The sequence below is a fragment of the Clavelina lepadiformis genome, chromosome 2 (assembly GCF_947623445.1).
Source record: "Clavelina lepadiformis chromosome 2, kaClaLepa1.1, whole genome shotgun sequence".
In the NCBI taxonomy this organism is placed as follows: Eukaryota; Metazoa; Chordata; class Ascidiacea; order Aplousobranchia; family Clavelinidae; genus Clavelina; species Clavelina lepadiformis.
The window spans coordinates 4220044-4234042 of NC_135241.1; the positions used below are offsets into that span (position 1 = coordinate 4220044).

Consider the following 13999-nt stretch of genomic DNA (forward strand, 5'->3'; position numbering starts at 1 on the left):
TTTTGTTATCTGTACTCCAAAATTCCAGCACTTTTGAAAACGTGACAATATGTAAGTACATGTGTAGATGTATAATCTTGCATGACTTCTAATAAAACATCTGCACAAAAAACAGTCATTTTTAATAGATTTTTTTGGTATTACATTTCTCTTAAAATCACCAATTTAATTTCAGTTGAGGATATTCCAAGTCCACCGGATGTTACAATCACAGAAGTTACACTTAATCAAGTGTCAGGTAATTTGAGTGAAGTTGACGGAGCAATCTCATATGAAGTTTCAGGCAAGTTAGGGAGTTTCGTTAATTCCTTCCATGTTTGGTATTGACTATTGACACAAACTATATTTACCGTTATGATATAAGCCATGATTTTTGTAATACTTTGTATTAAATCCTGTTGTTGTAGTGTTTTGTTTAATATTGAAAATGGAAACTTGATGATTTTTGCGTTAAGTTTATACTTTTTTAGTACACACAACTAAACAGTATATTATTATAAACAAGTTTTATTTCTTTCGACCTTTGCCATACAGGTAACTTTGAGTCAACAAAATTTTGGTTTCAATATATTATAGTGACCTGCAGCAATGAGTTTTCAGAAACTGAATCATTCAATACAACTAGCTTTGTTTTCACCGGTTTGAGCCCGGACGATTCCTGTTTATTGTCAGTGCACGCTATAGTAGAGTTGTCTCCAACCCAAGTTGCCCTGACAGACACTTCATCCATTCCTTTTACAACTGGTATGAATTTGTTCATATATTATGATTATTAGTTCATCGTTTATATTTATTAACCAAATCAGCTACAACGTGACCCGCGAATCTTTTTGACAACGTGTCACATAAAGATCTTATGTTTTCAAATTATAATTATAATAACAATAAGATACTTAAGATATTATCAATAATAAGATTTATTTATATGATGTATGATCCATTGATCCTATTCTATCTAATGCATGTTCAATGTAAGCTAAAGCTTTTAGGTCTGTCACGCTGCTGTTTGGTGTACAGTCAGATTTGTCAGCAATTTTCCATTTAGATTCTTCAATGGAAGGAATTGAGTGTTCAGGAAATCCACTAATAAGGTACTGATTATTGACTTCAGCTGTTACATTTTGACTTTATTTGTAACGGTGCATTTAACTAATTTTTGCTAATGATTGACCATGACTAGGCTATAGGCCTATTTCGAGTTTTCAACTCACGTTTTATCAAGCTTTTATCACCAACTCACCATCAATTAGTGACCACATCGGGGTCACCAATTGAGGGGTTCGTAGTAGTTTATATATATAGAATATTAATAAAATACTGCTGCTGCTAATAACCGGTTATGACTCCTAAGTGTTCTTCCCAGGCAGCGCTATGTAATTGCCGCAAAAATGTCAAGCTCAGTATGGTAGGCTCGTAATGACGTTACACACAAATTTAAATTTAGTCACATTATGTGACTGAGTGGCGCCAACTGCCGGCACATATCTAAAGTTCACTAGCTATTTATGATACTGCCATGGTTTTTAAAGCACAGGGTTGTACAGATTGATGACAAATTATTTTTCAGCCTCACCAGTGACCAACTTCTAAGCTTAGGATTACAACCTGGTGGGCGTTTCATTGTGTCTCGGCAGAGTTCTCAATCTGTTGAAAATTCTGAAGAAGCGGACGAAAGATGCATTGGAAGTTATGAAGATCCTTCCCTGACCATGAACATCACATCCTGTAGTGCAGTTTTAGAGGTTCTATTTTCATGGTTTTTAAAGAAATTATGTTAGTTGCATAAGATTTGTGAACAATCAATCCAGCCAGTCTTGGTGATAACGATTGTACTTTACTGTGTATTTGAAAAGAGCATGTTTTAGGAAAATGCATTGTGAAATGATAGTTTAAGGAAGTTTGTTTCTTCATTAAAGAAAAACTATTGCAAACTGCATTGTTTATTAAAATAAACCCTTTATTTCTGTTTGTACATAAATGTATAAGTTATCTGAACATTTTTTCCGGAAAATATTGATGTATTTGTGCGACTGGTTTAGCGATTTGCTTTCTACAGGATACTGGAACCTTTATCAAGGTGACATATACTGTACAAAGCCTCCTTGATTTGGGAGATTTTCCTATAGCTAGACATAAGGATAACTGCCTCAACGTTACTTGCTTTCTTCAAAAAGAAATCTTAATTAAATCCAACGAAATTGTTCCTGAAATCAGGTAAAATAAAACAGTTCTTTGACCCACATGATTTTGTTTTCAAACATTTATTCATTACAGATATAAATGGCTATCAACTTATTGAAATTTTCTTTTTTTATTCACCTTATGCTGCAGAAAGATTTTACTACCTGTTCAGACCTTTGAGGGGGATCTTCGTGTTACCATTGAGTTTTACCAAGACGACACGTTTGGAGAAATACTAGAAGAAAACTCGAATGTCTTTGTTATGGATTATATTAATGTTGGTATATCCTTTGTAAATCCAGTAGAAGAAGCCTTCATCTTACAGGTATAATATTACTTGTCTAAGAAAATAACTACTCTATTAAGAATGTTCTTTTGACATTGATTTGACTCCACAACACGCTATTTGCGTAAATGTAATATCTGTTTTATTAGAAGTTAATGTGAAATGAGAAACTAGCAGAAATAAATAATCAAAGCTGGTGGTATGGATAGCTAGAAAACAATCTTAAAGCTCAATCTTGGATGACAGCATTTTGTAATCAAATAAAATAAAATTTTAATGATTTCTAGTGATATTTTCAATTCCAGGCTACTCGATGTTGGGCTACACTGACACCCAACGCTGGAGCTCCTTACGTCTACGTAATTATTGACGATAGGTATGAACAACATATATAACGTATGCGCAATTAAAAGATTTTTTGTTGGTGATTTTAAAATAAAGCAATTGTATTGGTTAAGAGAACGCTTCCCATTGAACTCCTAATTCCAGTACCATAAGATGAAAATAATTTGGCGTCGACCCGGTGGCATGGGAGTTAGAACGCTGTGCTCGCGATAATGCGACTCGTGTTGTAATGCACTTGAGCATGACGTGAACGACGCTTGCTCTTGTTCACAGTGGTCCTGGTAAACAGTTCCAACTTTGGGCAATGCTGCATAAAAACTACAAAGCCAAGTAAAGAAATGTGTGTAAGTGTAAAGCTGGGTAACCGGTGTTCGAGTGATGAGAAATCATGGGCAAGTTAAATCGTGCAAAGACTTTCCTCAGTGCTAAGATAAAGATTCTGATACCTTATCATGTTTAAATCTTTTATGTCTTTGGTCGGGTTGAGCGGCATTTTTTATACCAAGTGCCAAGTGGTTGCAATAAACGCCACAAAAGCAATTTACAGTCTAGTATAAATATTTGATTAGAATTAAATCCAAAATGTTTTGAACGAGGTTTTCCTTTCTCAAATCCAGAATATATCTGCTTTAGTGGTGCATACTACAACCACTTGGTATGTAAGTCTTATGAATTTAAGTAACCACAGTCACACTGTCTAAACAAAATGTAACGTAACCTTACCATATAAGCAATGCTGAATTTTAACATTAAGTCGATTAATGAACGTATAAAAAAATAATAATCTTTTTTCTGCATTAAAAGCTGCCCTGCTCACAATGAATTCGATGAAACCGGCTCGATTGATGTGGTGCAAAATTATCAATCAAACTCCGTTTACTTCAGATTCAAAGCATTTGTATGGACAGGGGTCTCCTTAGATAGTCAAGCGATTTACGTTCACTGTGCTGTCACTGTTTGTTACAATGATACAACAAGTCATTGCACAGATTTGGTGAGCACAGTTTAAAAAATATTCTTGATAAGAAATGGTTAATGAACATCAACTGCTTGGCATAAAGTTTTCTGCTTCATAGAGCTGCCCCGTGTCACGAAAGCGACGCAATTCGGAAAACGACATCATGACAGCTACTGTTTCATCAAAGCCGATTTTTCTTCAAACAAAAGAACCAATTTGTCTCAAGGTTGTTTTTTAATATAATAACTGAAAAATTTGTTAATAACTTCAATCGAACTGCTTTTATTGGAATGATGATTTTTTGTTTGCCACAAACGTTTTTAACCAGTACACCGACCAACGCACAAAAACTTTTCATTTTATCTATCCCACTCTTTTATGTACACGTAAGCTTTACCTTGCACAGGACAATGGAGGCTGCAGTGATGTGTGCGATATGAGAGAAGGAAAAGTTGTTTGCTCTTGCCGCTCTGGAAGAAAGATCCTTGAAGATGGAAAGTCTTGTCAGGGTAGGATATGGCTGAGATGCAGTTTGGTATTTTTTAAGTTACAAGTTCTATTCAAAACAATTATATTCATATTTCAGCTGCGATAGCACGTGCTAGAGATGATACTGCTATGCATTTCGTTTTGGGAATCAGGGGCTTGGAATTACAGAAGCTTTACGGATTTATATTGTTGGTTGTTCTCTTTGCATTAGTTGTCGCTTTTAGTTTCTGGAAGACAAGACGTATTTGAAGAATTAGTTCGATTTGAATTTGAAGTTAACCAAAATTTGAATTTAACCAAGACACTCAAACAGGAAGAAATTCATCCAATTGACATTTTATGAGATTTCTTTACATGTATCCTTATTTTAATCTATGTTTTATTGTTCTACTGAAACGTTTCGCTCTGATGTAATAAATGTATTCCTTAGTCTCTCGTCTTCATGTAGTATTGATAGTCGCAATGAGACTGTCGAGAGAGTATGAATTTGTAACGGAAGAAGCCGACACTTTCACATAGTCCCAACTGTCAGCACTGCAATTCTCTCAATACGTGACACAAAATCTACTGTTGTGGAGAATCCACTTCGACCATCTAGCAGCAGGTGGCGAGGTAATTTCCTGTAACAGAGTTAGGCATCTCTACAATGGCGTAGGGTAGGTTTTGACTGTTCTGTGCGGAAGCCAAAAAAATGCCGTCCCATTTCCTGTGGGGTTTTAGAATTGGATTGAGGGTGGGGCCAACCATGTATTAAAGCTGGATCAAAAATTCCCGCATTGATCTATACCCAGCCCAAAGTAGATGGGGCGAAATATATTTTGAGCTTTTACACTTCAAACACCGCTTTTAAACGCCTCGAAACGAAACACAAATTCATGTTTATACGTACAGTAGAGGCTCGTAGCTAACATTCAGTTCAAGAGAGGGCAAACGAAATTTACAAAGGTAGCAAATAAAACCTGGCTGTTTTAAAACTGACTTTCAGCCAGCTCGTCTTGTGACAGCTGTCCAAAACACTCCAGAGAAACGATTGAACTTTAGAAAGATCCAGTTATAAACGAGTCCGCATCGAATTTACTTTCACCTTACTCGACCGATCGGGTGAAATCTGACTGACTAATGCAATGAAAGAATTTGTTTCAATGTTTAGCGATGAAACATTCTTGGGCAATGTAACTTTGCTTGTCAACTGTTCTAAAACAGGTAATAGGTTATCTTTTTCTTCTTCTGCATCTGATGACTGCACACCTTCAAGAGATTCTGTCACAACATCGGCCGCTGAAATTAAACTCAGCCATGCACCAGAGGAAATCTGAAATTTAAGATGTCTGTGATACAAAACCACAAAGACCACGTCAAAATTTTTTGATGTTATTTTTGTTTGCTGTTAAGGCGTGCTGTAAGCATACACTTTATTAAGTTAGTTAAACACAAATTCCATGATATTTTACTGTGTATTTTCAAAAATTTCTTCCTGTCAAAAAGGATGTATTGGACATACAGTAATGCGTCCGTTGGATATAAAGATAACATAATAGTTTAGGATGAGTTACAAATCAAAGTAACAAAAGCAATATACATTAGATAGACAATGCTTTTAATACATTAAATATATACATAATGTCACTTGGATACCTCCTCTACTTTAGACTCGGCTATAGCAGTAACTGCATTGATCACCGATTTTGTTTCGTTTTCTGTTAAGTTTCCCTCTGACGTCACAAGCTCCAAATTTCTGGAAAAACTTTCTACAACTTCCTCTGTAATCAGTTCTACCTAAAAATTTAAATACGACATTTTCCAATATTAGAATGCTAAAAAATTTACAGTATTTTGCAAAGAGCAGCAATATGCTTAACTTTACATATAATAACGATTGAATACTTTGGGATTAGGCCTACTAATGCTTTACTAGCATTCTCTAGATAGCAATAAAAAAAACGACCGAATATGAAGACATACCATCTCTGCTGGGAAGAAAGACAAAACGGCAGCAACTGTCGCGTTGCACTCAACTACAATTAAGTCAGTTAGCTGGGAGTTTAAACAAAGTGCAGATGCAGGTGAACGGCCTGAATAGTACAAGAGGACATAGGCTACTTGTCGTTTCAAATCAGCAATATATTAAGCAGCAGAAACGTCTAACATGAGGAAAATGACTACTCAAACTTAGACGATTCACAAACCGCTTTTATCACATTTCTCTTTTGAATAGGCTATTTGTCCAGACCACACTTCATTGAAGATGTAGGCCTACGTTTCACCATTATGTGATAAAGTCTGGTTGTGGCAAAAAGCTAAACAAATTTTACAGCAACATAATTGATCTCGCTTTTTTTTGTAAATTCGTATAAATATAACAGAAAATAATTTAATATCAAAACTGTAAATGAGCAGCAGAATGAAAATCTTATTAACTCCTTACATCTACAAGAAATTTCCGGGTCTCCTTTGTGTAACTCTTCACAAACACATTCTTCTACAGCTTCTGACCTAACACACCTTGCGTTCTCTCCACACTGACGATCACAAGTTTCCACTGGTGCTGTTGTCCACAATAAATCAGATTCCATGGATATTAACAGGTTTCAGAAATGCTATTACAAAACCACCAACAAAGTGCATGGTAACTCAACCTACCATATAATAAAATAAAAGCAGACTAGTATTAGCTAGCTCCATTTTTAGGTGTACTATGAAATCAATAAAATTTTCAATCTTTTGAACACTAAAAACGCTTGAATTAAAATTTAAGTCACGTAATACTTTTTGATGACACTTGGCTAATTTGCCTATTTTGTACAATGCAAACATTTTTTTAGCTTTTTCAAGTTTAAAAAGTAGTAAATTTTCGAAGTTTGTTTATATTTTGATTAGCTAAATCATAGGTCTACATAGTTTCTCCACAAAAATTCAAACTTTAAGAAGCAGTCGCTATAACTGTCGTATACTTTTCAGTCAGGTGCTAATCTATATCTCAGCATACTGGTGTTTGAGTATCTACTGTACCTTTTCAGGTTAATTTCAGGCCAAAAATATCTGAGTTTAACCATCTTTTATCTATATAGACTATCTTCTTTCTATAACCTTTAACCTCTTGCTATGCTCAATAGTATGGCAAAATATTCACATGATTCTTTCTTTGCTGTAGAAATATAGCTTATCCTCTTCCAGTACAGTCAGACTTATGAATGGTATACCACTCAGTAGTCGGGACTTGTTCGACCTTTATCGAAATTCGTATAGACTACGATTCCATAAACTACAAATTTTATTTGGCACGTCGATCTTAAATGCTGGAAAGTGCCATCTGCTCGACTGTTCATTGCTATTAAATGGTGTATATCGGCAAACGAAATGGCTAAGGCATTGAAAACGATAATATGCTATGTCGTCTACTGGTTAAGAGCCACTGCTATAAACAACTATAGGATTCAAAGCTATCAATAGTCGGTGGACAGCAGAAATTAATAGTATTGCGTATTTTCAGACGTGATGCTGATATTTACTTTCCGTACGACCACATCAGTAACATTCTTTGGTTCGTTCAAAAAGATGGAACGGGAAACGCCACCAAAGATTTAGATGAACTAATCATGATGAAGACTAACATTTCTGTCTGGATTGTATCCAATTGCAAAGGGAAAAAGGGCGCTATAACAAGATGGCAATATGTTCTTGAGCTTAGAAAGGCTGGCTTGGATGTCGATGGAAGGGGTGGGTGTTTTCCCGAAAGCGATCCTATTCCTCACGTCGATAACAAAAACACTGAAAACTTTATTAAAAGATACAAGTTCTACATGGCGTTTGAAAACAACTTATACTGCAAGGATTATATCACGGAAAAGCTGTTCCGAAGTTTGAGAGCTGGAACAGTTCCAGTTGTGATGGGGCCGAACAAAACCGACTACGAAGCAATTTTGCCAACTCATTCCTTCATCCACGTTGACGATTTCGAATCTCCTGCAAAATTGGCAAGCTATTTGCAGTATCTCGATAAAAACATTACCGCCTACACGGAATACTTATGGTGGCGTAAAAGTAAGATGAAAAATTTACCACAATCTTCCCGAAAATACGCACTTTGTCAATTGTGCCGCATTTTGCATGGTATTAACATTGATAATGTTTATAACACCCAATACGAGCAATTATACACCCATATTCCATTATTTGGATATTCTAAGAAGCAACGAATTGTGAAATCGATAAGAGAGTGGTATTACGGTACGGAATATCGGGCATGTTTGAAGGATTATTGATATATAAACTTCGTTCGTGGAATTAATCTATAAAAATTTAATCGTTCTGACCATAGAAAAACTCTAGATTGTGATGCGTACTTTTTCCTGGATTATATTATATCGATTGTTAAGTTACAAGAATACGGAGTTTCAAATGAAATTGACTGTAAATCATCTTATATTTCTCAGCTTTTGCAAGAATAACTTCTACAAAATTTGTTACACAAAGTTTCCTCTTCTCAAAAGACTTTTAACTTTTCATATTTCATGAAAGTTACCGAAATTCAGTGAATTGGACTTAATTTGTCATCTTTTTGTTTCAACATCAAAGATAACTTAATTATAAAGAAATATAGGTTTTGAACAAAATCCATAAACAAAGCAAACTCCATGGCTTTCGGTGAAATAACTCTTGCTCTTGCAGGACGCAGTCTCCTTGCAGCGCCGAAAGAACAGTGATAAGAAGATATACAGTGAAATCTCGAATCTTTTCTTGATCTTTGTACCGGATGGTAAACGTTTTAATGAAATCCGGAATAAGAGCTACCACAACATATACAATACCAACCAAAAGCGGTATGGCTTGAAAAATTTTGAACGTGCTCATGGAAAACCATTACAAATTCTATAAATGAAAATGTAGTTTTGATAAATCGCGTAGCTCAAATAAATTGTTATACTTTCGATAACCCAACCGTGATAAAACATACGGACACGCGTCTTGTATCGCTAATACTTCATCAAATTTAAGGGATTGTCGCCATGCTGAAAGTACAAGCGTGGAGTTTCTTGCTGTCTTTTGAGACTCTTTTTGTGATAGATTGCTTTCGTTCTTCGTTGAAGTCGCCTCTGATATCCAAGATTTGATGTATGGCGTCATGTTTATTTCGACAAAATCGTAAATTTTTTGTGCCGTCTTAATCGGATCCATTGAAAACTCTTCATGCGATATGCGCATATATCTGTCACGTGTCCATGAATCGTCATGCATCGATTGGTCCATAAATTTCAAATTTGCAGATAGTTGCTCACAAATGGAGACAGCCGTACTTCTGCAATATCAAAAGCACTATTAGCCGGACTCTATAAATTTATAGTTAAACGAAAAACAAATCGCGACAGTTAAAGTAAGTTTAACATATGTGTTTTTTATAGCAGCAAACAGTATATCAGCATATGTGGATTGATCGCGATAAGTTTAGCTTATCGTAATGACGTTTTTCTAATTGGCTGTCCACAATGAAAAATTTTAAACTTCCTACCTCGGAACCTACCGTACGTAATTTATGTTTCGCTTTGTTGGTGACGTTCTGGAATTTACTGTCGCTCGTGGATCGCGAACAAGATGAATTATCTTCACATTGAACTCCTCATCACGGAGGAGCGGAGTTAACCACTCCAACTTGCACAGGTAGATCACCTTCATGGCTACGAGCAAACTTTGCCGGCAGTGCTTTTCCAAATCTTTGTGGTCGATTGGTTTGGGACAAATGACCTCTCCTTTACCGCGCAGTTTGCAGATGCCCGCGTCACGTGCTAAGAATATTCCCGCCTTTCCTTGATTGCTGGGGAAGCAAATATTGTAGATCTTGCACCTGTTGGGATAATTCAATTGAATGACGCCTCCGCTGTCTTGTAGATTCTTAGAAAATATCCAAGAAACTACACACAACTTTCTTCTAGTTACCGAAATAAATTCCAAGAAACAAAAATCAATTAGTATGAAAACCACAAACAACTAGCCTACGAGAAAGATTAGAGTTGGGCCTACAATCTTGCAGAAACCTTTGCTTAACTTAAATTTAAATACAGTATCAAACGACCCCGTTATTCGTTAATACTTACCTTGACCATATGTCGTTTTTATTTGAGACGTTAAAACCTTTATCGTATAAGGTCGGTAACTGTTCTAGCTCACATTTTGTAATATGACGTAGCACTGCAACCCTCTCTTTGTGCTGTACGTCACAAGGCCTTTCAACAAAAGGAAAGAGCGGTTCATAAAGATAAGTCACGTCACTTCTCTGATTGAATAGTTCTCCCAGAACGCTAGATCCCGATCTTCTCTGGGTCAGCAGTATCACAGCATCAGTTCGTCTTGGACTGGGCATTTTCTTGGTAGTTAGCCTCTGCCCTGAGTGCTTGCTGATTACTTCATTACCTTCTATCACATGCTTTTGCGTAGTGTAAGAACGCTGTGTTATTAGCTGGTTCCAATTGATAGCGACGTAGCAAGTTCCTAACACACAGGCAAGGAGGAAAACAACAGAAAGACTTTTGCACTTCATTTTTTGTCCCAAGAGCAACGCCAAAAAATGTCAATAAACATAAGCATGGAATATAACCTATTAATAATTCATTGATTTACCTCTGGCCTACGTAAGCTGTAAATAAGTTGCCAAATTGTACATCCTCTAACAGAATTGTAAATGAAATGGTGACTACGATGAAATAATCTCAACTATCCTAGAACCTGTGCAAGCGCAGTTTATAGTCGTCCCAACGCTTTCACTGCAGTAACTGGAAACAGTGTTGAAACGAACATAACATGAACAGTTCTCCATTAAATATTAACTGGTCAAATAACAAACATAACATAACAAACATAACATCTTAACTTTATGAGATAACTACGTAACAAAAACCTCTACGTCCAAAAACCTCTTTAGGTTGTAACTTGTACGCAAAATTGGCGTGAGCTTGGCTGTGCAGTCGTGAGCGGATGAACAACCGCTCATTGCTGCGGTGAAAATCGCCGAGTCCACTTATGTCATGCGTTGGTGCTAAAAATACTTCAGACTTCACCTTCAGCTAAACCCATCAGGGTTTTATTTTGGCCACGCCTAAAGCTTTTCAAACACCTTAACTGATCCGCGGAAACGCGTGAAGTGAGAGCCATAGGAAGGTTATGACATCAGAGACTGTTCGCTTAGTGTGTAATACAATGGTTTAGAAATTTCTTTTCAAATCACTTCACTTTCTGTTTTCAAACCGAGATTCGACGTCTTAAAAAGCCAGTATATTTTTCTTAAAGCAATTGGCCAATCATAGTCAAGAATATACCCCTGGTGTCCTTTTGAATTCCAAAACTCGCCTTTGACGAAGAAATGAAAATGTGTTCTTTCGGCACCACGCCACGTCGCAGGAAACACCTCTAAGTTAAACTCGATTTTCGTTTTGTTCGTTGAGGATTCTGTTTGTTGGTAATTTCGCACCTTTGTGTGATCGAACGTCAGTTATTTCACGACAAAGAGAAAAAAAATTAAAAAAAGCTATCCACGCTGAATGTCCCGTAAATGAGCATTTACTGCTTTTTTGCTTAATGATAGAAATCACGATCAAAGTTGAAGTTTTCTCTTTACTGTGCGGGCTAACATCTCATTTTCAGCTCATAAGTCAATTTTAATCTCAATGGAGTATAGCATTGATACATTTCGTACGGGCACTAGATAACGTAAGTCTATGCTTTTTTTTTTTGGAAAAGGGTAAAACGGTATAGATCTGTGGCTATTCCAACATACAGGTCCGATGATTTTTACAGGTAACCTGAGCTTCAACTTATTAGACGCTAGAAACGTTTTGCACCGACGTATCGGTGTTATGTCAGGGGTTTCCTGTAATACAGAAACAAAAAAGATTACAGTTCTTCGACATTGCTTTAAACATGCTCGAATGTTGATAAAGTCACAAATGCTCAGACGACTGTGCAAAAGTCTGAAAGAAAGACTTTTACGCTTCATTTTTTGTCCCAAGAGCAACGCTAAAAATGTAAATGAACAGGAGCTTGGAATATAACCTATTAATAATTCATTGATTTACCTCTGGCCTACATAAGCTGTAAATAAGTTACCAAATTGTACATCTTTTAACAGAATTGTAAATTAAATGGTGACTACGATGAAGTAATCTCAACTATCCTAGAACCTGTGCAAACGCAGTTCATAGTCGTCCCAACGCTTTCACTGCAGTAACAGTGTTGAAACGAACATAACATGAACAGTTCTCCATTAAATATTAACCGGTCCAACAGCAGACGATTGCATCAGCGTAGTTGCCTTTACAGGTCCGTACTAACAAGTGTACTTTCGTTTACATATATTGAGCCGCAGGGAAAATCTCATTATCACTTGCCCCTGCTAAAGCAAGTTAATAAAATTATTTTTCAGCATATTGTTTATGGATTATTGTTCCAGCATTTCTTGCCCAATTCACTCTAACATTAAATGTGCAATGCGATGGTACAATCAATACTAAGACCGTCTGTTCTACTTGAAAGGTATGGCTTTAGTTCTAGTATAGCACCAGACGAGTTGGTGTTAACGCGGTTGCAGGGCTGGCACCAGTAAGGGCTAAACGTAACCGTGTTAACGCCACAATCCTTAAATGGGGCCAGTAAATTGACCAAGGTGCTGCTTGACCAAATTAACACAATGTATGCATGAGCGTGCGATAGTTTTGTCGGTAGTCGTGGGGCCGCTGGAGCGTTATACTAAAGGATAAGTTCCAATATTTGTCAACTCTTACTTCATGAACATGGAAAAGGTGTAACCATAGTTATCTTATATATATAACAATATACAATATATAAGATATCTATAGGTGTAACACGTATAAAGTCAAACCCAAACCAGAAAAAACATAGAAACCAAGCTGTACGTTATCACAGGAGAAGTTCTGTCAAGCAAACAATTACAGGAAATAAAAAGGATGAGGGTCTGAAGTTTTATAAAAGTTAAGTGCACACTTTCCAAAAAGGATTTAACTAACAGCCTGCGTAGCGTGAATAACAATCATAACATCTTCTTTTGCAGGTTTCATGCTGACATTTACTCTTTATACGACCTCATCATTAACATTGGACCTTATCGCAACATAATAATGCATTCAGAAGAGTGTAGGCTATATGCTAGTTTGTTTGAACATTTCCAATTGTTTTATTTAGTCAGAGGTTAAACAAGGAACACACTACACAATACACATGGCGATACATTTGTGAAATAATTCATCAGGGCAGGCACGTTTAATATCTAGTGTAACCAACAGGAAAATTTGACGGTAAGTTAAAATCAAATTAACTTTCATGGCTATTCAACATGAACAATTTTTCAGGCAACACTAATTCTTTTCATTTCATTCGTCAAAATTTTAAGATCTTTATTGTGTTTTAAACTCAAATAATTGCTAGCTGCATAAATGTGGTCAAGGCTACTTACTGACTCATTACGTCTTTTATCAAACACAACTTTAACTTTTGGCACTTTCTTATTCCGTTCACGAGAACGCACGATGCTTGATAGACCTAATTTTGCTCCCCAGAGTTAAAGGCAAAACACAAACGATGCGAGGTATCTGCAACTGCAAGAAAAAGACGCGTGCTGCCCTTGAGGTTACTTTGTTGAATAAAATTGAATGCAGTTGGCCTATACACAACGCTTTCTAGGTTTGGAGTTGCAGTGTTAAAGCGATTGAGCACAACCTTATCGCAGTTTCAATTAG

The 13999-nt window shown here is 36.3% G+C and overlaps 4 protein-coding genes across 5 annotated transcripts in view; 2 read left to right on the top strand and 2 right to left on the bottom strand.

Annotated features, from left to right (window-relative positions):
* The window catches only part of LOC143445745 (uncharacterized), a 69595-nt gene that overhangs the window by 22096 nt on the left and 33500 nt on the right, over positions 1-13999 (top strand). The gene's annotated exons all lie outside the window — the stretch shown is intronic.
* On the top strand, positions 635-4698 carry LOC143445746 (alpha-tectorin-like). The gene is made up of 10 exons (XM_076945048.1): positions 635-744; positions 990-1091; positions 1568-1742; positions 2057-2214; positions 2332-2506; positions 2773-2843; positions 3617-3806; positions 3889-3996; positions 4177-4279; positions 4357-4698. Exons 2-10 carry the CDS (start codon positions 1054-1056, stop codon positions 4506-4508), a joined length of 1170 nt encoding a protein of 389 aa, XP_076801163.1. The 5' UTR covers positions 635-744; positions 990-1053; the 3' UTR covers positions 4509-4698.
* Positions 5058-6917, bottom strand: LOC143445747 (uncharacterized). The gene is made up of 4 exons (XM_076945050.1): positions 6685-6917; positions 6222-6331; positions 5895-6035; positions 5058-5571 (listed from the first exon to the last, which is right to left on the bottom strand). Exons 1-4 carry the CDS (start codon positions 6830-6832, stop codon positions 5311-5313), a joined length of 660 nt encoding a protein of 219 aa, XP_076801165.1. The 5' UTR covers positions 6833-6917; the 3' UTR covers positions 5058-5310.
* LOC143446218 (carbohydrate sulfotransferase 3-like) lies at positions 9002-11019 on the bottom strand. 2 transcript variants are annotated; one of them, XM_076945758.1, is made up of 4 exons: positions 10872-11019; positions 10349-10742; positions 9778-10098; positions 9002-9555 (listed from the first exon to the last, which is right to left on the bottom strand). In XM_076945758.1, exons 2-4 carry the CDS (start codon positions 10612-10614, stop codon positions 9129-9131), a joined length of 1014 nt encoding a protein of 337 aa, XP_076801873.1. In that variant the 5' UTR covers positions 10615-10742; positions 10872-11019; the 3' UTR covers positions 9002-9128. The 2 variants fall into 2 exon arrangements, with proteins under 2 accessions (XP_076801873.1, XP_076801872.1); XM_076945757.1 differs by having other exon boundaries at positions 10349-11019.

What these genes read in the sequence shown, in the direction of transcription:
- LOC143445746 (XM_076945048.1), top strand. Translation starts at nt 1,054, where the DNA reads ATGGAAGGAATTGAGTGTTCAGGAAATCCACTAATAAG. An exon ending in CCTGTAGTGCAGTTTTAGAG is followed by an intron (nt 1,743 to 2,056) that starts GTTCTATTTTCA and finishes TGCTTTCTACAG; the next exon opens with GATACTGGAACCTTTATCAA. An exon ending in AAGAAGCCTTCATCTTACAG is followed by an intron (nt 2,507 to 2,772) that starts GTATAATATTAC and finishes TTTCAATTCCAG; the next exon opens with GCTACTCGATGTTGGGCTAC.
- LOC143446218 (XM_076945757.1), bottom strand. Translation starts at nt 10,791, where the DNA reads ATGAAGTGCAAAAGTCTTTCTGTTGTTTTCCTCCTTGCCTGTGTGTTA. An exon ending in AAAAACGACATATGGTCAAG is followed by an intron (nt 10,099 to 10,348) that starts GTAAGTATTAAC and finishes TTATCCCAACAG; the next exon opens with GTGCAAGATCTACAATATTT. An exon ending in CGAAACATAAATTACGTACG is followed by an intron (nt 9,556 to 9,777) that starts GTAGGTTCCGAG and finishes TTGATATTGCAG; the next exon opens with AAGTACGGCTGTCTCCATTT.
- LOC143445747 (XM_076945050.1), bottom strand. Translation starts at nt 6,832, where the DNA reads ATGGAATCTGATTTATTGTGGACAACAGCACCAGTGGAAACTTGTGAT. An exon ending in CTTTCTTCCCAGCAGAGATG is followed by an intron (nt 6,036 to 6,221) that starts GTATGTCTTCAT and finishes TTAAATTTTTAG; the next exon opens with GTAGAACTGATTACAGAGGA. An exon ending in CCGAGTCTAAAGTAGAGGAG is followed by an intron (nt 5,572 to 5,894) that starts GTATCCAAGTGA and finishes CTTAAATTTCAG; the next exon opens with ATTTCCTCTGGTGCATGGCT.